Source organism: Oncorhynchus mykiss, chromosome 5 (genome assembly GCF_013265735.2).
Source record: "Oncorhynchus mykiss isolate Arlee chromosome 5, USDA_OmykA_1.1, whole genome shotgun sequence".
NCBI classification, from domain to species: domain Eukaryota; kingdom Metazoa; phylum Chordata; class Actinopteri; order Salmoniformes; family Salmonidae; genus Oncorhynchus; species Oncorhynchus mykiss.
The window spans coordinates 93,890,608-93,915,331 of NC_048569.1; the positions used below are offsets into that span (position 1 = coordinate 93,890,608).

The following is a 24,724-nucleotide window of genomic DNA, read 5'->3' on the forward strand; positions in this document are numbered from 1 at the left end:
AAAAATAAGTCACTTTCTCTTTCGAAGAGGTTAAAGTGCCATCTGAAACAATAGTGTGAGTCTCTTCCTTGCTGCTGAAGCACACCTCTGTTTGATGCAGCGCGCCAGAGAAGTCCTTCCACTGTCGGGAGAAATGCTAATGCATGTTAATATATGTTAATTGCATGCAAATAAAAAGGTTGCTTCTCTATCACACCCACAACGGAAGCACAACCATGGCCTCGGATTAGCAGGCGGGGGACTTCTGTGAGAGGTCGCTGTTATGCCTGAATTCGACCCCAAAAACCGAACGGGGTTGAGAGCGGTTGTATGAAACCATTCAGTATGTCAGGAAAAGCTTTTAAAAACGTGCCAGCCCACTTTTAATTTCTATTCAAGTTTGACTCTCCATAAATTCGGGCGTCTGAAGTGTGTGTAAGCCGGCATTTTCAAATGAGTTTACAACATAGTAACAAAAAGACCAAAAGAAACAAAAACTATCCCTTAGCTTTTAATAGAGAACAACGAAAGCTGCCCCCTAAAACAAAACCAGCACAAAAGACAGAGGACTTTTACTGAGAAACCACTGGCTAGTATAAACCCCAAAAAATACGCTATAACTGACTATTCTTGTCTTGTTTGTGCCTGGTTTGCTTCTCTTGGACGGCCTCTGCTGAAGTGAAATAATGCCTTGTCTGAGCTGAAACCAGTGTAGTGTGGTGTGTAGGACTTCTCAGTACTGGTAATTAGTGTGTAGACAGCACAGGAGGTCATATCACCAGTGTGAATTGTGTGTTATGTGTTGCAGCTGTCCTTACAGCACCCTAGCGAAACATAAAAGCACCCGAAGGACACCACCCCTTTTGACCTGTCACATGATATTTCCTCCAACTGACTGTAGCCAGCTGTTTTACCATTCCATTACTGCAACACATTCTGACTGTAGCCAGCTGTTCCATTACTACAACACATTCTGACTGTAGCCAGCTGTTCCATTACTACAACACATTCTGACTGTAGCTGTTCCATTACTACAACACATTCTGACTGTAGTCAGCTGTTCCATTACTACAACACATTCTGACTGTAGTCAGCTGTTCCATTACTGCAACACATTCTGACTGTAGCCAGCTGTTCCATTACTACAACACATTCTGACTGTAGCCAGCTGTTCCATTACTACAACACATTCTGACTGTAGTCAGCTGTTCCATTACTACAACACATTCTGACTGTAGTCAGCTGTTCCATTACTACAACACATTCTGACTGTAGCCAGCTGTTCCATTACTACAACACATTCTGACTGTAGCCAGCTGTTCCATTACTACAACACATTCTGACTGTAGTCAGCTGTTCCATTACTACAACACATTCTGACTGTAGTCAGCTGTTCCATTACTACAACACATTCTGACTGTAGTCAGCTGTTCCATTACTACAACACATTCTGACTGTAGTCAGCTGTTCCATTAATACAACACATTCTGATTGTAGTCAGCTGTTCCATTACTGCAACACATTCTGACTGTAGCCAGCTGTTTCATTACTGCAACACATTCTGACTGTAGCCAGCTGTTTTACCATTCCATTACTGCAACACATTCTGACTGTAGCCAGCTGTTTCATTACTACAACACATTCTGACTGTAGCAAGCTGTTCCATTACTACACCACATTCTGACTGTAGCCAGCTGTTCCATTACTACAACACATTCCGACTGTAGCCAGCTGTTCCATTACTACAACACATTCCGACTGTAGCCAGCTGTTCCATTACTACAACACATTCCGACTGTAGCCAGCTGTTCCATTACTACAACACATTCTGACTGTAGCCAGCTGTTCCATTACTACAACACATTCCGACTGTAGCCAGCTGTTCCATTACTACAACACATTCCGACTGTAGCCAGCTGTTCCATTACTACAACACTGACCTGTCATTTTGCAATCGTCACCTATACTGAAGATCAAGAGGCGGGAAACGGAATGGAACAAACTGAGACTGAAGAAACATCTTCAGGACGATGAAGTGAATCATCAACAATGGCATTCTGTAGACTGGGTGCATTTCCTGTACGCTGTACAGTTAATGTGGATACATATTACACACCGAGACGTAGCACTCACGTCAGTAGCCATGAAGTGCTTTGAAAAGCTGGTCATGGCTCACATCCACACCCTTATCCCAGAAACCCTAGACCCACTCCAATTTGCATACCGCCCCAACAGATCCACAGATGATGCCGTCTACATTGCACTCCACACTGCCCTTTCCCACCTGGAAAAAATAACACCTATATGAGAACGCTATTCATTGACTACAGCTCAGCATTCAACACCATAGTGCCCACAAAGCTCATCACTAAGCTAAGGCCCTGGGACTAAACACCTCCCTCTGCAACTTGATCCTGGACTTCCTGACGGGCCGTCCCCAGGTGGTAAGGGTAGGTAACAACACATTTGCCATGCTGATCCTCAACACAGGGGCCCCTCAGGGGTGCGTGCTCAGTCCCCTCCTGTACTCCCTGTTCACTCATGACTGCACGGCCAGGCACGACTTCAACACCATCATTAAGTTGGCCGATGACAACAGTGGTAGGCCTGATCACCGACAACGACGAGACTACCTAAAGGGAGGAGGTCAGAGACCTGGCCGTGTGGTGCCAGGACAACAACCCCCCCCCCCCCCCCCCCAGGAGACTGAAAAGATTTGGCATGGATCCTCAGATCCTCAAAAGGTTCTACAGCTGCACCATCGAGAGCATCCTGCCTGACTGATTGCATCACTGCCTGGTATGGCAACTACTCGGCCTCCGACCGCAAGGCACTACAGAGGGTAGTGCGTACGGCCCAGAACATTACTGGGGCCAAGCTTCCGGCCATCCAAGGACCTCGATACCAGGCGGTGTCAGAGGAAGGCCCTAAAAGACTCAAACCACATAGTCACTGTAATAACTCTACCTACATGTACATATTACCTCAATTACCTTGACTAACCGGTGCCCCCGCACATTGACTCTGTACCAGTACCTGTCAACATTTCACTGTAAGGTCTACTACACCTGTTGTATTCAGCATTTCACTGTAAGGTCTACTACACCTGTTGTATTCAGCATTTCACTGTAAGGTCTACTACACCTGTTGTATTCAGCATTTCACTGTAAGGTCTACTACACCTGTTGTATTCAGCATTTCACTGTAAGGTCTACTACACCTGTTGTATTCAGCATTTCACTGTAAGGTCTACTACACCTGTTGTATTCAGCATTTCACTGTAAGGTCTACTACACCTGTTGTATTCACCATTTCACTGTAAGGCCTACTACACCTGTTGTATTCAGCATTTCACTGTGAGGTCTACTACACCTGCTGTATTCAGCATTTCACTGTAAGGTCTACTACACCTGTTGTATTCAGCATTTCACTGAGGTCTACCTACACCTGTTGTATTCAGCATTTCACTGTAAGGTCTACTACACCTGTTGTATTCAGCATTTCACTGTGAGGTCTACTACACCTGTTGTATTCAGCATTTCACTGTAAGGTCTACTACACCTGTTGTATTCAGCATTTCACTGTGAGGTCTACTACACCTGTTGTATTCGGCATTTCACTGTAAGGTCTACTACACCTGTTGTATTCAGCATTTCACTGTAAGGTCTACTACACCTGTTGTATTCAGCATTTCACTGTAAGGTCTACCTGTTGTATTCAGCATTTCACTGTAAGGTCTACTACACCTGTTGTATTCAGCATTTCACTGAGGTCTACCTACACCTGTTGTATTCAGCATTTCACTGTAAGGTCTACTACACCTGTTGTATTCAGCATTTCACTGAGGTCTACCTACACCTGTTGTATTCAGCATTTCACTGTAAGGTCTACCTGTTGTATTCAGCATTTCACTGTAAGGTCTACCTACACCTGTTGTATTCAGCATTTCACGGTTAGGTGTACTACACCTGTTGTATTCAGCATTTCACTGTAAGGTCTACTACACCTGTTGTTTGTATTCAGCATTTCACTGTAAGGTCTACTACACCTGTTGTTTGTATTCAGCATTTCACTGTAAGGTCTACTACACCTGTTGTATTCAGCATTTCACTGTAAGGTCTACTACACCTGTTGTATTCAGCATTTCACTGTAAGGTCTACCTACACCTGTTGTATTCAGCATTTCACTGTAAGGTCTACTACACCTGTTGTATTCAGCATTTCACTGTAAGGTCTACTACACCTGTTGTATTCAGCATTTCACTGTAAGGTCTACTACACCTGTTGTATTCAGCATTTCGCTGTGAGGTCTACTACACCTGCTGTATTCAGCATTTCACTGTAAGGTCTACTACACCTGTTGTATTCAGCATTTCACTGTAAGGTCTACTACACCTGTTGTATTCAGCATTTCACTGTAAGGTCTACTACACCTGTTGTATTCAGCATTTCAATGTAAGGTCTACTACACCTGTTGTATTCAGCATTTCACTGTAAGGTCTACTACACCTGTTGTATTCAGCATTTCACTGTAAGGTCTACTATACCTGTTGTATTCAGCATTTCACTGTAAGGTCTACCTACACCTGTTGTATTCAGCATTTCACTGTAAGGTCTACCTACACCTGTTGTATTCAGCATTTCACTGTAAGGTCTACTATACCTGTTGTATTCGGCATTTCACTGTAAGGTCTACTACACCTGTTGTATTCATCATTTCACTGTAAGGTCTACTACACCTGTTGTATTCATCATTTCACTGTAAGGTCTACTACACCTGTTGTATTCAGCATTTCACTGTGAGGTCTACTACACCTGTTGTATTCAGCATTTCACTGTAAAGTCTACTACACCTGTTGTATTCAGCATTTCACTGTAAAGTCTACTACACCTGTTGTATTCAGCATTTCACTGTAAGGTCTACTACACCTGTTGTATTCAGCATTTCACTGTAAGGTCTACTACACCTGTTGTATTCAGCATTTCACTGTAAGGTCTACTACACCTGTTGTATTCAGCATTTCCCTGTAAGGTCTACTACACCTGTTGTATTCAGCATTTCACTGTAAGGTCTACTACACCTGTTGTATTCAGCATTTCACTGTGAGGTCTACTACACCTGTTGTATTCAGCATTTCACTGTCAGGTCTACTACACCTGTTGTATTCAGCATTTCACTGTAAGGTCTACTACACCTGTTGTATTCAGCATTTCACTGTGAGGTCTACTACACCTGTTGTATTCAGCATTTCACTGTAAGGTCTACTACACCTGTTGTATTCAGCATTTCACTGTAAGGTCTACTACACCTGTTGTATTCAGCATTTTACTGTAAGGTCTACTACACCTGTTGTATTCAGCATTTCACTGTAAGGTCTACTACACCTGTTGTATTCAGCATTTCACTGTAAGGTCTACTACACCTGTTGTATTCAGCATTTCACTGTAAGGTCTACCTACACCTGTTGTATTCAGCATTTCACTGTAAGGTCTACTACACCTGTTGTATTCAGCATTTCACTGTAAGGTCTACTACACCTGTTGTATTCAGCATTTCACTGTAAGGTCTACTACACCTGTTGTACTAAGCATTTCACTGTAAGGTCTACTACACCTGTTGTACTAAGCATTTCACTGTAAGGTCTACTACACCTGTTGTATTCAGCATTTCACTGTAAGGTCTACTACACCTGTTGTATTCAGCATTTCACTGTAAGGTCTACTACACCTGTTGTATTCAGCATTTCACTGTAAGGTCTACTACACCTGTTGTATTCAGCATTTCACTGTAAGGTCTACTACACCTGTTGTATTCAGCATTTCACTGTAAGGTCTACTACACCTGTTGTATTCAGCATTTCACTGTAAGGTCTACTACACCTGTTGTATTCAGCATTTCACTGTAAGGTCTACTACACCTGTTGTATTCAGCATTTCACTGTTAGGTCTACTACACCTGTTGTATTCAGCATTTCACTGTAAGGTCTACTACACCTGTTGTATTCAGCATTTCACTGTAAGGTCTACTACACCTGTTGTATTCAGCATTTCACTGTAAGGTCTACTACACCTGTTGTATTCAGCATTTCACTGTAAGGTCTACTACACCTGTTGTATTCAGCATTTCACTGAGGTCTACCTACACCTGTTGTATTCAGCATTTCACTGTAAGGTCTACTACACCTGTTGTATTCAGCATTTCACTGTAAGGTCTACTACACCTGTTGTATTCACCATTTCACTGTAAGGTCTATCTACACCTGTCGTATTCAGCATTTCACTGTAAGGTCTACTACACCTGTTGTATTCAGCATTTCACTGTAAGGTCTACTACACCTGTTGTATTCAGCATTTCACTGTAAGGTCTACTACACCTGTTGTATTCAGCATTTCACTGTAAGGTCTACTACACCTGTTGTATTCAGCATTTCACTGTAAGGTCTACTACACCTGTTGTATTCAGCATTTCACTGTCAGGTCTACTACACCTGTTGTATTCAGCATTTCACTGTAAGGTCTACTACACCTGTTGTATTCAGCATTTCACTGTAAGGTCTACTACACCTGTTGTATTCAGCATTTCACTGTGAGGTCTACTACACCTGTTGTATTCGGCATTTCACTGTAAGGTCTACTACACCTGTTGTATTCAGCATTTCACTGTAAGGTCTACTACACCTGTTGTATTCAGCATTTCACTGTAAGGCCTACTACACCTGTTGTATTCAGCATTTCACTGTAAGGTCTACTACACCTGTTGTATTCAGCATTTCACTGTAAGGTCTACTACACCTGTTGTATTCAGCATTTCACTGTAAGGTCTACTACACCTGTTGTATTCAGCATTTCACTGTAAGGTCTACTACACCTGTTGTATTCAGCATTTCACTGTAAGGCCTACTACACCTGTTGTATTCAGCATTTCACTGTAAGGTCTACTACACCTGTTGTATTCAGCATTTCACTGTAAGGTCTACTACACCTGTTGTATTCAGCATTTCACTGTAAGGTCTACTACACCTGTTGTATTCAGCATTTCACTGTAAGGTCTACTACACCTGTTGTATTCAGCATTTCACTGTAAGGTCTACTACACCTGTTGTATTCAGCATTTCACTGTAAGGTCTACTACACCTGTTGTATTCGGCATTTCACTGTCAGGTCTACTACACCTGTTGTATTCAGCATTTCACTGTTAGGTCTACCTACACCTGTTGTATTCAGCATTTCACTGTGAGGTCTACTACACCTGTTGTATTCAGCATTTCACTGTAAGGTCTACTACACCTGTTGTATTCAGCATTTCACTGTAAGGTCTACTACACCTGTTGTATTCAGCATTTCACTGTGAGGTCTACTACACCTGTTGTATTCAGCATTTCACTGTCAGGTCTACTACACCTGTTGTATTCAGCATTTCACTGTTAGGTCTACCTACACCTGTTGTATTCAGCATTTCACTGTGAGGTCTACTACACCTGTTGTATTCAGCATTTCACTGTAAGGTCTACTACACCTGTTGTATTCAGCATTTCACTGTAAGGTCTACCTACAGCTGTTGTATTCAGCATTTCACTGTAAGGTCTACTACACCTGTTGTATTCAGCATTTCACTGTAAGGTCTACTACACCTGTTGTATTCGGCGCATGCGACTAATCAAATTTGATTTGACATTAAATTAAGCTCAGCTGTATGTCAATCCTGGATGCTGTGAATCTAGTTTCTGTCAGTCTAGAAAAAAGACTGACAGCATCATCAATAATAATGGTGGCTATTTTTTTTTCTAGCTGCCATTTTGTGTTTTCGTATTTCACCCAGGAATTAAAATCAATGAAGTGAAGAGGAACCAGCACCACAGAGGGAGATACAGTCTTCCATTGGAGAATGAAATCAGAGGCATACGAGCAAACCCAGACATGTAGGACACACTCTCTCTCTCACACACAGCAGACACACACACACACTTACATCTTCGTCAGAGCCAGGGCTGTGGAGTGTGACTGCAATGGGGGCGGGCCTCTCTTGGGTCAGTGTTGGCATGGTAACCAGGTGCCCGGTGACTGCCTGTGGAGTGTGGATCTGCAGCACCTGGGCCGGCTGGCACAGCACCAACGGACCACCTGTTAGGAGGGGACAAACAACACTTAGATTATATTATATACCTTTACTGAGCTGTTATTAAATAATAAGCTGTGCGTTTCGGTATTCCTCGCCAGTCGCTAACTACAAAAACACCAGAGCACTTGGTCACCCGTGACAGCTGGGAGCCCCTCTTCCCCAGTGCTACTGTCTGGTCCGTCTTAAAAAGCGGCCCCCCTTCCCCAGTGCTACTGTCTGGTCCGTCTCAAAAAGCGGTCCCCCCCTTCCCCAGTGGTACTGTCTGGTCCGTCTCAAAAAGCGGTCCCCCCCTTCCCCAGTGCTACTGTCTGTACAGAGTGCACCCAGAGTTCCTTCTACCCTCTGACCTCTCAGCGACCCTGCATTAACCCCCCCCCCCCCTTCCCCAGTGGTACTGTCTGGTCCGTCTCAAAAAGCGGTCCCCCCCTTCCCCAGTGGTACTGTCTGGTCCGTCTTAAAAAGCGGTCCCCCCCTTCCCCAGTGGTACTGTCTGGTCCGTCTCAAAAAGCCCCCCCCCCTTCCCCAGTGGTACTGTCTGTACAGAGTGCACCCAGAGTTCCTTCTACCCTCTGACCTCTCAGCGACCCTGCATTAACCCCTGAGCATTAATAGAACTCCCTTCTCCCCACATGTAGGAGAACTGAACACTGGGTAACTAACTGGACAGTTAGCGTGGCGGTCTCACGGTAATATATATACTAATGTAATACAATACTAATGTTTATAAAACACCATGTCCATGGTTTAAAGCTGTGGCCCACAGCGCAGTGTCAAACCACTCTCTGTACCAGGAACCATCCATCACACAGAAACACTGGCACAGCCCCCCCCCCCGTCCGTCCGTCCGTCTCCTGCTAAATGACCTGTCAGCGTTAATGATGATGAGATTAGACAAAGCTACAGCGCTGATAAAGGAACGTGGATGATCTCTTCAATACGTCCACAGTTTCACCCCCCATCCCCCCGGCAAGCTATTCCAGAGGCTGGCGGCATGGTAACTATAGTAACTAAAGGCTGTCTCTCCATGCCTCTTGGTCCTAGGCTTTGGGATAGTTAAAAGACTGTCTCTCCATGCCTCCTGGTCCGAGGCTTTGGGATAGTTAAAAGGCTGTCTCTCCATGCCTCCTGGTCCTAGGATTTGGGATAGTTAAAATACTGTCTCTCCATGCCTCCTGGTCCGAGGCTTTGGGATAGTTAGAAGGCCAGAGGACCTGAAGGACCTACTGGGTACATAACTTAAAAGCATGTCTGACATGTATTGTGGTGCACAATCATGGATTGATTTAAAAACCAATAGAAGAATATTAAAATGTATTGTAAAACTCACAGGCAGTCAGTGTTTTAAACCAGTGTAATATGTGCTCTCCGTCTGGTCTTGGTCTGCATCTTTAAAAAATAATAATATTTCACCTTTATTTAACCAGGTAGGCTAGTTGAGAACACCTTTATTTAACCAGGTAGGCTAGTTGAGAACACCTTTATTTAACCAGGTAGGCTAGTTGAGAACAAGTTCTCATTTGCAACTGCGACCTGGCCAAGATAAAGCATAGCAATTCAACACATACAACAACACAGTTACACAGGTAATGAACAAACATAGTCAATAATACAGTAGAACAATAGAAAACAAAAAGTCTATATACAGTGTGTGCAAATGAGGTAAGATAAGGGAGTTAAGGGAATAAATAGGCCATGGTGAAGAAGTAATTACAATATAGCAATTAAACACTGGAATGGTAGATGTGCAGAAGATGAATGTGCAAGTAGAGATACTGGGATGCAAAGGAGCAAGATAAATAAATAAATACAGTATGGGGATGAGGTAGGTAGATAGATGGGCTGTTTACAGATGGGCTATGTACAGGTGCAGTGATCTGTGAGATGCTCTGAAAGCTGGTGCTTGAAGTTAGTGAGGGAGATACGAGTCTCCAGCTTCAGAGATTTTTGCAGCTCGTTCCAGTCATTGGCAGCAGAGAACTGGAAGGAAAAACGACCAAAGGAGGAATTGGCTTTGGGGGTGACCAGTGAGATATACCTGCTGGAGCGCGTGCTACGAGTGGGTGCTGCTATGGTGACCAGTGAGCTGAGATAAGGCGGGGCTTTACCTAGCAGAGACTTGTAGATAACCTGAAGCCAGAGGGTTAGGCGATGCGTATGAAGCGAGAGCCAACCAATGAGAGCGTACAGGTTGCAATGGTGGGTAGTATATGGGGCTTTGGTGACAAAACGGATGGCACTGCGATAGACTACGAACTCGAGGATCGGTAGGATGGTCAGTTTTATGAGGGTACGTTTGGTAGCATGAGTGAAGGATGCTTTGTTTTGATATAGGAAGCCAATTCTAGATTTAATTTTGGATTGGAGATGCTTAATGTGAGTCTGGAAGGAGAGTTTACAGTCTAACCAGACACCAAGGTATTTGTAGTTGTCCACGTATTCTAAGTCAGAGCCGTCCAGAGTAGTGATGCTGGACGGGCGAGCAGGTGCGGGCAGTGATCGGTTGAATAGCATGCATTTAGTTTTACTTGCGTTTAAGAGCAGTTGGAGGCCACGGAAGGAGAGTTGTATGGCATTAAAGCTCACCAGAAGGTTAGTTAACACAGTGTCCAAAGAGGTGCCAGAAGTATACAGAATGGTGTCGTCTGCGTAGATGTGTACCAGAGAATCTCCAGCAGCAAGAGCAACATCATTGATGTATACAGAGAAGAGAGTCGGCCCGAGGATTGAACCCTGTGGCACCCCCATAGAGACTGCCAGAGGTCCGGACAACAGGCCCTCCGATTTGACACACTGAACTCTGTCAGAGAAGTAGTTGGAAAACCAGGCGAGGCAATCATTTGAGAAACCAAGGCTGTCGAGTCTGCCAATAAGAATGTGGTGATTGACAGAGTCGAAAGCCTTGGCCAAGTCTATGAATACGGCTGCACGGTAATGTCTCTTATCGATGGCGGTGATGATGTCGTTTAGGACCTTGAGCGTGGCTGAGGTGCACCCATGACCAGCTCTGAAACCAGATTGCATAGCGGAGAAGGTACGGTGGGATTCTAAATGGTCGGTAATCTGTTTATTAACTTGGCTTTCGAAGACCTTAGAAAGACAGGGTAGGATAGATATAGCAGTTTGGGTCTAGAGTGTCACCCCCTTTGAAGAGGGTCTGGAGTGAACCAAGGACTGACTATATCTATTCCTAGTTCTATATTTTTTTGGAGTGGGGCATGCATATTTAAGATGGTGAGGAAGGCACTTTTAAAGAATAGCCAGGCATCATCTACTGACGGGATGAGGTCAATGTCATTCCAGGATACCCCGGCCAGGTCAATTAGAAAGGCCTGCTCGCAGAAGTGTTTTAGAGAGCATTTGACAGTGATGAGGGGTAGTCGTTTGGTCGCAGACCGATTACGGATGCAGGCAATGAGGCAATGAGGCAGTGATCTCGATTGAAAACACCAGAGGTGTATTTGGAGGGCGAGTTAGTTAGGATGACATCTATGAGGGTGCCTGTGTTTACGGATTTGGAGTTGAACCTGGTAGGTTCATTGATCATTTGTGTGAGATTGAAGGCATCAAGCTTGGATTGTAGGATAGCAGGGGTGTTAAGCATGTCCCAGTTTAGGTCACCTAGTAGCACGAGTTCAGAAGATAGATGGGGGGCAATCAGTTCACATATAGTATCGAGGGCACAGCTGGGGGCAGAAGGAGGTCTATAGGAAGCGGCAACAGTGAGACTTGTTTCTGGAAAGGTGCATTTTTAGAAGTAGAAGCTCAAATTGTTTGGATACAGACTTGCATAGTAATACAGAACTCTGCAGGCCATCTGGATATGGAGAGAAATAGGTCCGTTATGCTCTGGTTTGAGTCACGTTGTTCGAACTGGCGAGAGCTTTCCAAGCTAAAAGGTTAGCTGATGACCAACTAGCAATGGTTTGCTAACTGATAGCTGGTAGGTAGTTAGCTCGCTAGCTTCAGTTGAGGGACTCCAGATCCAAAGTAAATAGAAATATTTTAGAAAAAAGCAGATCCACGCCACATTGGGTGAGGCGGGTTGCAGGAGAGTATTTAGAAGTTGAGGTTTAGCAAAATATTTTTAAAAGATATGCGAAGAAAAACATGTAAAAAGATATATACAAGGGACACGACAGGACAAAAGACAAAGACGTCTGACTGCTACACCATCTTGGTATTAAATCTGTGCTGCAACAATCTGTATGTTTTGCAGTTGACCAATGGCTTTCTTGGGTAGACTAGACAGGAGAGCATTACAGTAGTCAAGCCTGCTTGTAATAAAAGCATGGATGAGTCTCTCTATCAGCCTGGGAGAGAAATGGCCACACCGTGGCAATGTTCCTCAGGTGGTAAAAGCTATTTTGGTCACATTCCTAATGTGTGATTCGAAATTTAGTTCAGAATCTAAAATGACAAAGGTTTTTTTATCCTGGTGTTGTATCTTTATTTCCCATGAATTAAAATGTTCGTCCAGATTCTCTCTCTGTACTTTGGCTCAAACAATAAGTAACTCTGTATTTACTTGATTTAGTTAGAGAGGAAGTTGTGAGCCATATACACTTATCTTTCAAAAGTTTGGAGTCACTTAGAAATGTCCTTTGTTTTTGAAAGAAAACCTAGGTGTAGAAGGCTTAAGTTGTGATATCACTTTGCTGGGCATGTCTGTGTCAAATAGGGAAAATAACTCCAAATTAACTTTGCGTTGTAGGCTAGGGCACATATCAAACTTCTTATCAGGTCTTTCTTGACTGATACCCAGCCTAATGTTTGTTAATCTCATCTCTAAAATATGCTGCAAACGCATCTCATTTAGATGTGGAGGAAAGTTCATATACAGTAGGTTTGCAGGTGTAGGATATCTCTCAAATGATTAGTGATCAGATTAGAGCCTGTCTGGCATTTAAAAAGTATTCAGACCCCTTGACTTTTTCCACACTTTGTTAGGTTACAGCCTTATTCTAAAATGTATTTAATTGTCCCCCCCCCCCCCCCCCTCATCAATCTACACACAATACCCAATAATGACAACGCAAAAATAAAAATACTGAAATATCAAGTATTCAGCCCCTTTACTCTGGACTTTCTTGAAGCACCTTTGGCAGCGATTACAGCCTTGCGTCTTCTTGGGTATGACGCTACAAGCTTGGCACACCTGTATTTGGGGAGTTTCTCCAATTCTTCTCTGCAGATCCTCTTAAGCTCTTGTCAGGTTGGATGGGGAGCGTTACAGCCACTTTCATGTCACATCAGAGATGTTCGATTGGGTTCAAGTCTGGGCCACTCAAGGACATTCAGAGACTTGTCCTGAAGCCACTCTGGCATTGTCTTGGCTGTGTGCTTAGGGTTGTTGTCCTGTTTGAAGGTGAACCTTCTCCCCAGTCTGAGGTCCAGAGCGCCCTGGAGCAGGTTTCCATCAGGGATTGCTCTGTACTTTGCTCTGTTTATCTTTCCACTTGATCCTGACTAGTCTCCCAGTCCCTGCCACTGAAAAACATCACCACAGCATGATGCTGCCATCACCATGTTTCCTCCAGATGTGACGGTTCCTGGGAGTATATCACCAGGTGGTGGCCGCCCAGTGGCACCTTCTCCACGACCACCACAGTTCAGGAGGTCGCGGACTCAAGACCCTGCTCCCCCTCTTCCCTCATTGGATTCCATCAAGACCACCATCATTGTGGACAGCTCGATGGGGAAAAATATTGGCCTGCCTACGATCTGTGGACCGACCAAGATCATTCTCTCAACCAGCTTCACCTGGAATGCTTTTCCAACAGTATTGAAGGAGTTCCAAATTGTTGGCTGCTTTTTCTTCACTCTTTATTTTAAAAATCATTGTGTTGCGGAATTTTAATATTCATGTTGACAAAGAGACTGACTCCAAGACCATTGAATTTATGAATGTTTTGAGCTTCATGGACTTTTTCCAACATGTTACCGGGCCCACCCATAACCACAGCCATACTCTGGACCTGGTTATTACCAAGGGGCTTTCTACTGGGCCCACCCATAACCGCAGTCATACTCTGGACCTGGTTATTACCAAGGGGCTTTCTACTGACACATCCTCTATTGTTGATGTTGCTTTATCTGATCACTCTTGGTCTTTTTTACTACCTCGTTTGCTACAGGAGGGATTTAAAAATGGGATTGGGTTTGTCTGGGTTACAGCAAGGTTGGTGCACTTAGAAAGCAGGTAATCCTTTTCTCGCAGCCGAGCGAGCAGCTGGAGGATCTCTTCCCGGAGTTGCTTGATGGTGGTGCATTTAGGGCAGACAAATCCCTGTCCATTGTTCAGTTCCACCTTATCTTAATCTTGTGATTGTGTGGAAGTCATCTCACACCTAAAGCATTTGTGCCCAGTCGTGGATAAAAACACTAGAGGGTTAAGCACTACTAGCGTTAGCCTGCTCCGTTTCCATGACGGCTAGCAGCTAACTGCTACTTAACAGGAATTAGGTGCGCTAGATTAGGGTTGTAGTGTAAACCTACAGGACGGTAGCTCTCCAGGAAGAGGGATGGAGAGCCCTGATCTAGAGAGAAAGTTATATTCAAACTCTAAACTAAAAATGTGGTTCAAATTCACATTCAAGACTACAGAGGTCAAATATTCCAGTGTTGGTTTAGTCCCGGGCAGACTGTATTGGCCCAGACTCAGCTGAGGTAGAAGATCAGAAAGAGGATCAGATTGGTAGGTCTGAATGAAACACAGGCTGGTGGGCCGAGGTAAGGAAACACTACTAAAACATTGACTCACAAATGATTAAACACAGATCCTAAAAAGAGGGTCAACGAAAGTAGAGATAGGGCGACATCTGCTGGCCAACGATACACAACACCCTCCCAAACTCCCACCCAAAACTTCCCTAATGCTTTACAGATCGACTGCCCTCCAAAAACCAACGTGGCATCGATATGAGTCAGAAACATTTATTATAGTGTCATAATTGACTACAGAGTGTAAATAGGAAAATGTTTGGTCATAAAGGCAGTCTAAAACGGAGTTTGGAGTAAATTAAGGTTGGGTTTGGGATATACAATGTCGCCAACATATCGTGCCTCCTTTCGCCAAGCTCCACGTGCAAATCGCCCCTCCGCTCACTCTATTGCACTGGCCGCGTTGAACCGACAATGGACCAATCACGTCAACGCGTGAAAGAAGGGAGGGAAGATCACCAGTAAACTAATCTGCTCCGCTTGGTCATGTTGTCTACAAGCAAGCTAGTTGCATCGTCCAGAAACATAGTGTTTCAATTGTAAAACTAGTTGTTTTCACTGGGAAGGCAGATAACACGTTATCAAAAGCAGTCACTTCTACATGTGAAAACACTGAATCCTTCTCATCACTCCACGTGATTGATTATTATTTGTTTTGAGACCGACTTTGCCGTCGGCCAGAGCAGGGCACCTGGCTCACCAGAGCGGGGCACCTGGCTCACTGGGGCACCAGAGCGGGGCACAGGGCTCACTGGGGCACCAGAGCGGGGCACCAGAGCGGGGCACCTGGCTCACTGGGGCACCAGAGCGGGGCACCTGGCTCACTGGGGCACTTGGCTCACTGGGGCACCAGAGCGGGGCACCTGGCTCACTGGGGTACCAGAGCGGGGCACCAGAGCGGGGCACCTGGCTCACTCCCGGGAGAAAGGCCGGTTCCAAACCGAATGCAATCACTTTTTTTTACCCGGTTCAAACTCCTCCCACTGGGGTAACCCGGGACAGAAAAACAAACCCCTAGAATGGGACTCCGTTTCCCCCAAAACGTTCAAATCAAAAGGCGGTTTGAGACTGAACATCCATATATGGATTGACCAACCAGTGGTGGTGAGTATACCGGTTGACTAGAGACTGAACATCCATATATGGATTGACCAACCAGTGGTGGTGAGTATACCGGTTGACTAGAGACTGAACATCCATATATGGATTGACCAACCAGTGGTGGTGAGTATACCAGTTGACTAGAGACTGAACATCCATATATGGATTGACCAACCAGTAGTGGTGAGTATATCGGTTGACTAGAGACTGAACATCCCTGTACGGATTGACCAACCAGTGGTGGTGAGTATACCGGTTGACTAGAGACTGAACATCCATATATGGATTGACCAACAAGTGGTGGTGAGTATACCGGTTGACTAGAGACTGAACATCCATATATGGATTGACCCACCAGTAGTGGTGAGTATACCTGTTGACTAGACTAGAGACTGAACATCCCTGTACGGATTGACCAACAAGTGGTGGTGAGTATACCGGTTGACTAGAGACTGAACATCCCTGTATGGATTGACCAACCAGTACTGGTGAGTATACCGGTTGACTAGAGACTGAACATCCCTGTACGGATTGACCAACCAGTGGTGGTGAGTATACCGGTTGACTAGAGACTGAACATCCCTGTACGGATTGACCAACAAGTGGTGGTGAGTATACCGGTTGACTAGAGACTGAACATCCATATATGGATCGACCAACCAGTGGTGGTGAGTATACCGGTTGACTAGAGACTGAACATCCCTGTATGGATCGACCCACCAGTAGTGGTGAGTATACCTGTTGACTAGAGACTGAACATCCCTGTACGGATTGACCAACCAGTGGTGGTGAGTATACCTGTTGACTAGAGACTGAACATCCCTGTACGGATTGACCAACCAGTGGTGGTGAGTATACCTGTTGACTAGACTAGAGACTGAACATCCCTGTACGGATTGACCAACCAGTACTGGTGAGTATACCGGTTGACTAGAGACTGAACATCCCTGTACGGATTGACCAACCAGTGGTGGTGAGTATACCTGTTGACTAGAGACTGAACATCCCTGTACGGATTGACCAACCAGTGGTGGTGAGTATACCGGTTGACTAGAGACTGAACATCCCTGTACGGATTGACCAACCAGTACTGGTGAGTATACCGGTTGACTAGAGACTGAACATCCCTGTACGGATTGACCAACCAGTGGTGGTGAGTATACCGGTTGACTAGAGACTGAACATCCCTGTACGGATTGACCAACCAGTACTGGTGAGTATACCGGTTGACTAGAGACTGAACATCCCTGTACGGATTGACCAACCAGTACTGGTGAGTATTCCGGTTGACTAGAGACTGAACATCCCTGTACGGATTGACCAACCAGTACTGGTGAGTATACCGGTTGACTAGAGACTGAACATCCCTGTACGGATTGACCAACCAGTACTGGTGAGTATACCGGTTGACTAGAGACTGAACATCCATATATGGATTGACCAACCAGTAGTGGTGAGTATACCTGTTGACTAGAGACTGAACATCCATATATGGATTGACCAACCAGTACTGGTGAGTATACCGGTTGACTAGAGACTGAACATCCCTGTATGGATCGACCCACCAGTAGTGGTGAGTATACCTGTTGACTAGAGACTGAACATCCATATATGGATTGACCAACCAGTACTGGTGAGTATACCGGTTGACTAGAGACTGAACATCCATATATGGATTGACCAACCAGTACTGGTGAGTATACCGGTTGACTAGAGACTGAACATCCATATATGGATCGACCCACCAGTAGTGGTGAGTATACCTGTTGACTAGAGACTGAACATCCCTGTACGGATTGACCAACCAGTACTGGTGAGTATACCAGTTGACTAGACTAGAGACTGAACATCCATATATGGATTGACCAACCAGTAGTGGTGAGTATACCTGTTGACTAGAGACTGAACATCCATATATGGATTGACCCACCAGTACTGGTGAGTATACCGGTTGACTAGAGACTGAACATCCCTGTATGGATCGACCCACCAGTAGTGGTGAGTATACCTGTTGACTAGACTAGAGACTGAACATCCATATATGGATTGACCAACCAGTGGTGGTGAGTATACCGGTTGACTAGAGACTGAACATCCCTGTATGGATCGACCCACCAGTAGTGGTGAGTATACCGGTTGACTAGAGACTGAACATCCATATATGGATTGACCAACCAGTGGTGGTGAGTATACCGGTTGACTAGAGACTGAACATCCCTGTATGGATCGACCCACCAGTAGTGGTGAGTATACCTGTTGACTAGAGACTGAACATCCATATATGGATCGACCCACCAGTAGTGGTGAGTATACCTGTTGACTAGACTGAACATCCCTGTACGGATTGACCAACCAGTGGTGGTGAGTATACCGGTTGACTAGAGACTGAACATCCCTGTACGGATTGACCAACCAGTACTGGTGAGTATACCGGTTGACTAGAGACTGAACATCCCTGTACGGATTGACCCACCAGTAGTGGTGAGTATACCAGTTGACTAGAGACTGAACATCCATATATGGATTGACCAACCAGTGGTGGTGAGTATACCTGTTGACTAGAGACTGAACATCCCTGTACGGATTGACCAACCAGTACTGGTGAGCATACCGGTTGACTAGAGACTGAACATCCCTGTACGGATTGACCCACCAGTAGTGGTGAGTATACCAGTTGACTAGACTAGAGACTGAACATCCATATATGGATTGACCAACCAGTACTGGTGAGTATACCGGTTGACTAGAGACTGAACATCCCTGTATGGATCGACCCACCAGTAGTGGTGAGTATACCGGTTGACTAGAGACTGAACATCCATATATGGATTGACCAACCAGTACTGGTGAGTATACCAGTTGACTAGAGACTGAACATCCCTGTACGGATTGACCAACCAGTGGTGGTGAGTATACCTGTTGACTAGAGACTGAACATCCCTGTATGGATTGACCAACCAGTACTGGTGAGTATACCGGTTGACTAGAGACTGAACATCCATATATGGATTGACCAACCAGTGGTGGTGAGTATACCTGTTGACTAGAGACTGAACATCCATATATGGATTGACCAACCAGTGGTGGTGAGTATACCGGTTGACTAGAGACTGAACATCCATATATGGATTGACCAACCAGTGGTGGTGAGTATACCGGTTGACTAGAGACTGAACATCCATATATGGATCGACCCACCAGTAGTGGTGAGTATACCGGTTGACTAGACTAGAGACTGAACATCCATATATGGATTGACCAACCAGTACTGGTGAGTATACCGGTTGAATAGAGACTGAACATCCATATATGGATTGACCAACCAGTGGTGGTGAGTATACCGGTTGACTAGAGACTGAACATCCCTGTACGGATTGACCAACCAGTGGTGGTGAGTATACCGGTTGAATAGAGACTGAACATCCATATATGGATTGACCCACCAGTAGTGGTGAGTATACCTGTTGACTAGAGACTGAACATCCATATATGGATTGACCCACCAGTACTGGTGAGTATACCGGTTGACTAGAGACTGAACATCCATATATGGATTGACCAACCAGTGGTGGTGAGTATACCGGTTGACTAGAGACTGAACATCCATATATGGATTGACCCACCAGTACTGGTGAGTATACCTGTTGACTAGACTAGAGACTGAACATCCCTGTACAGATTGACCAACCAGTGGTGGTGAGTATACCGGTTGACTAGAGACTGAACATCCATATATGGATTGACCAACCAGTACTGGTGAGTATACCGGTTGACTAGAGACTGAACATCCATATATGGATTGACCAACCAGTAGTGGTGAGTATACCTGTTGACTAGAGACTGAACATCCCTGTACGGATTGACCAACCAGTACTGGTGAGTATACCTGTTGACTAGAGACTGAACATCCCTGTACGGATTGACCAACCAGTGGTGGTGAGTATACCGGTTGACTAGAGACTGAACATCCCTGTACGGATTGACCCACCAGTAGTGGTGAGTATACTGGTTGACTAGAGACTGAACATCCATATATGGATCGACCCACCAGTACTGGTGAGTATACCGGTTGACTAGAGACTGAACATCCATATATGGATTGACCCACCAGTAGTGGTGAGTATACCGGTTGACTAGAGACTGAACATCCCTGTACGGATTGACCAACCAGTGGTGGTGAGTATACCTGTTGACTAGAGACTGAACATCCCTGTATGGATTGACCAACCAGTACTGGTGAGTATACCGGTTGACTAGAGACTGAACATCCCTGTACGGATTGACCAACCAGTACTGGTGAGTATACCTGTTGACTAGAGACTGAACATCCATATATGGATTGACCAACCAGTGGTGGTGAGTATACCTGTTGACTAGAGACTGAACATCCATATATGGATTGACCAACCAGTGGTGGTGAGTATACCGGTTGACTAGAGACTGAACATCCATATATGGATTGACCAACCAGTGGTGGTGAGTATACCGGTTGACTAGAGACTGAACATCCATATATGGATTGACCAACCAGTGGTGGTGAGTATACCGGTTGACTAGAGACTGAACATCCCTGTATGGATTGACCAACCAGTAGTGGTGAGTATACCGGTTGACTAGACTAGAGACTGAACATCCATATATGGATTGACCAACCAGTACTGGTGAGTATACCGGTTGACTAGAGACTGAACATCCCTGTACGGATTGACCAACCAGTGGTGGTGAGTATACCTGTTGACTAGACTAGAGACTGAACATCCCTGTACGGATTGACCAACCAGTACTGGTGAGTATACCGGTTGACTAGAGACTGAACATCCATATATGGATTGACCAACCAGTACTGGTGAGTATACCGGTTGACTAGAGACTGAACATCCATATATGGATCGACCCACCAGTAGTGGTGAGTATACCGGTTGACTAGAGACTGAACATCCCTGTATGGATTGACCAACCAGTACTGGTGAGTATACCAGTTGACTAGAGACTGAACATCCCTGTACGGATTGACCAACCAGTACTGGTGAGTATACCAGTTGACTAGACTAGAGACTGAACATCCATATATGGATTGACCAACCAGTAGTGGTGAGTATACCTGTTGACTAGAGACTGAACATCCATATATGGATTGACCCACCAGTACTGGTGAGTATACCGGTTGACTAGAGACTGAACATCCCTGTATGGATCGACCCACCAGTAGTGGTGAGTATACCTGTTGACTAGACTAGAGACTGAACATCCATATATGGATTGACCAACCAGTGGTGGTGAGTATACCGGTTGACTAGAGACTGAACATCCCTGTATGGATCGACCCACCAGTAGTGGTGAGTATACCGGTTGACTAGAGACTGAAAATCCATATATGGATTGACCAACCAGTGGTGGTGAGTATACCGGTTGACTAGAGACTGAACATCCCTGTATGGATCGACCCACCAGTAGTGGTGAGTATACCTGTTGACTAGAGACTGAACATCCATATATGGATCGACCCACCAGTAGTGGTGAGTATACCTGTTGACTAGACTAGAGACTGAACATCCATATATGGATTGACCAACCAGTGGTGGTGAGTATACCGGTTGACTAGACTGAACATCCATATATGGATCGACCCACCAGTAGTGGTGAGTATACCGGTTGACTAGACTAGAGACTGAACATCCATATATGGATCGACCCACCAGTAGTGGTGAGTATACCTGTTGACTAGACTAGAGACTGAACATCCATATATGGATTGACCAACCAGTGGTGGTGAGTATACCGGTTGACTAGAGACTGAACATCCATATATGGATTGACCCACCAGTAGTGGTGAGTATACCGGTTGACTAGACTGAACATCCCTGTACGGATTGACCAACCAGTGGTGGTGAGTATACCGGTTGACTAGAGACTGAACATCCCTGTACGGATTGACCAACCAGTACTGGTGAGTATACCGGTTGACTAGAGACTGAACATCCCTGTACGGATTGACCCACCAGTAGTGGTGAGTATACCAGTTGACTAGAGACTGAACATCCATATATGGATTGACCAACCAGTGGTGGTGAGTATACCTGTTGACTAGAGACTGAACATCCCTGTACGGATTGACCAACCAGTACTGGTGAGTATACCGGTTGACTAGAGACTGAACATCCCTGTACGGATTGACCCACCAGTAGTGGTGAGTATACCAGTTGACTAGACTAGAGACTGAACATCCCTGTATGGATTGACCAACCAGTACTGGTGAGTATACCGGTTGACTAGAGACTGAACATCCATATATGGATTGACCAACCAGTGGTGGTGAGTATACCTGTTGACTAGAGACTGAACATCCATATATGGATTGACCAACCAGTGGTGGTGAGTATACCGGTTGACTAGAGACTGAACATCCATATATGGATCGACCCACCAGTAGTGGTGAGTATACCTGTTGACTAGAGACTGAACATCCCTGTACGGATTGACCAACCAGTACTGGTGAGTATACCGGTTGACTAGAGACTGAACATCCATATATGGATTGACCAACCAGTACTGGTGAGTATACCGGTTGACTAGAGACTGAACATCCCTGTATGGATTGACCAACCAGTAGTGGTGAGTATACCGGTTGACTAGACTAGAGACTGAACATCCATATATGGATTGACCAACCAGTACTGGTGAGTATACCGGTTGACTAGAGACTGAACATCCCTGTACGGATTGACCAACCAGTGGTGGTGAGTATACCTGTTGACTAGACTAGAGACTGAACATCCCTGTACGGATTGACCAACCAGTACTGGTGAGTATACCGGTTGACTAGAGACTGAACATCCATATATGGATTGACCAACCAGTACTGGTGAGTATACCGGTTGACTAGAGACGGAACATCCATATATGGATCGACCCACCAGTAGTGGTGAGTATACCGGTTGACTAGAGACTGAACATCCCTGTATGGATTGACCAACCAGTACTGGTGAGTATACCAGTTGACTAGAGACTGAACATCCCTGTACGGATTGACCAACCAGTACTGGTGAGTATACCAGTTGACTAGACTAGAGACTGAACATCCATATATGGATTGACCAACCAGTAGTGGTGAGTATACCTGTTGACTAGAGACTGAACATCCATATATGGATTGACCCACCAGTACTGGTGAGTATACCGGTTGACTAGAGACTGAACATCCCTGTATGGATCGACCCACCAGTAGTGGTGAGTATACCTGTTGACTAGACTAGAGACTGAACATCCATATATGGATTGACCAACCAGTGGTGGTGAGTATACCGGTTGACTAGAGACTGAACATCCCTGTATGGATCGACCCACCAGTAGTGGTGAGTATACCGGTTGACTAGAGACTGAAAATCCATATATGGATTGACCAACCAGTGGTGGTGAGTATACCGGTTGACTAGAGACTGAACATCCCTGTATGGATCGACCCACCAGTAGTGGTGAGTATACCTGTTGACTAGAGACTGAACATCCATATATGGATCGACCCACCAGTAGTGGTGAGTATACCTGTTGACTAGACTAGAGACTGAACATCCATATATGGATTGACCAACCAGTGGTGGTGAGTATACCGGTTGACTAGACTGAACATCCATATATGGATCGACCCACCAGTAGTGGTGAGTATACCGGTTGACTAGACTAGAGACTGAACATCCATATATGGATCGACCCACCAGTAGTGGTGAGTATACCTGTTGACTAGACTAGAGACTGAACATCCATATATGGATTGACCAACCAGTGGTGGTGAGTATACCGGTTGACTAGAGACTGAACATCCATATATGGATTGACCCACCAGTAGTGGTGAGTATACCGGTTGACTAGACTGAACATCCCTGTACGGATTGACCAACCAGTGGTGGTGAGTATACCGGTTGACTAGAGACTGAACATCCCTGTACGGATTGACCAACCAGTACTGGTGAGTATACCGGTTGACTAGAGACTGAACATCCCTGTACGGATTGACCCACCAGTAGTGGTGAGTATACCAGTTGACTAGAGACTGAACATCCATATATGGATTGACCAACCAGTGGTGGTGAGTATACCTGTTGACTAGAGACTGAACATCCCTGTACGGATTGACCAACCAGTACTGGTGAGTATACCGGTTGACTAGAGACTGAACATCCCTGTACGGATTGACCCACCAGTAGTGGTGAGTATACCAGTTGACTAGACTAGAGACTGAACATCCCTGTATGGATTGACCAACCAGTACTGGTGAGTATACCGGTTGACTAGAGACTGAACATCCATATATGGATTGACCAACCAGTGGTGGTGAGTATACCTGTTGACTAGAGACTGAACATCCATATATGGATTGACCAACCAGTGGTGGTGAGTATACCGGTTGACTAGAGACTGAACATCCATATATGGATTGACCAACCAGTACTGGTGAGTATACCGGTTGACTAGACTAGAGACTGAACATCCATATATGGATTGACCAACCAGTACTGGTGAGTATACCGGTTGACTAGAGACTGAACATCCCTGTACGGATTGACCAACCAGTGGTGGTGAGTATACCGGTTGAATAGAGACTGAACATCCATATATGGATTGACCCACCAGTAGTGGTGAGTATACCGGTTGACTAGAGACTGAACATCCATATATGGATTGACCAACCAGTAGTGGTGAGTATACCTGTTGACTAGAGACTGAACATCCCTGTACGGATTGACCAACCAGTACTGGTGAGTATACCTGTTGACTAGAGACTGAACATCCCTGTACGGATTGACCAAC

At 45.1% G+C, this 24,724-nt stretch overlaps 1 protein-coding gene across 1 annotated transcript in view; it reads right to left on the reverse strand.

Moving 5' to 3' along the window:
* The window catches only part of atf6 (activating transcription factor 6), a 124,446-nt gene that overhangs the window by 80,805 nt on the left and 18,917 nt on the right, over positions 1-24,724 (reverse strand). The window contains exon 7 of the mRNA XM_036978881.1: positions 7,949-8,100. Within this exon, the coding sequence (XP_036834776.1) occupies positions 7,949-8,100 (152 nt within the window). The remainder of the gene's footprint in view (positions 1-7,948; positions 8,101-24,724) is intronic.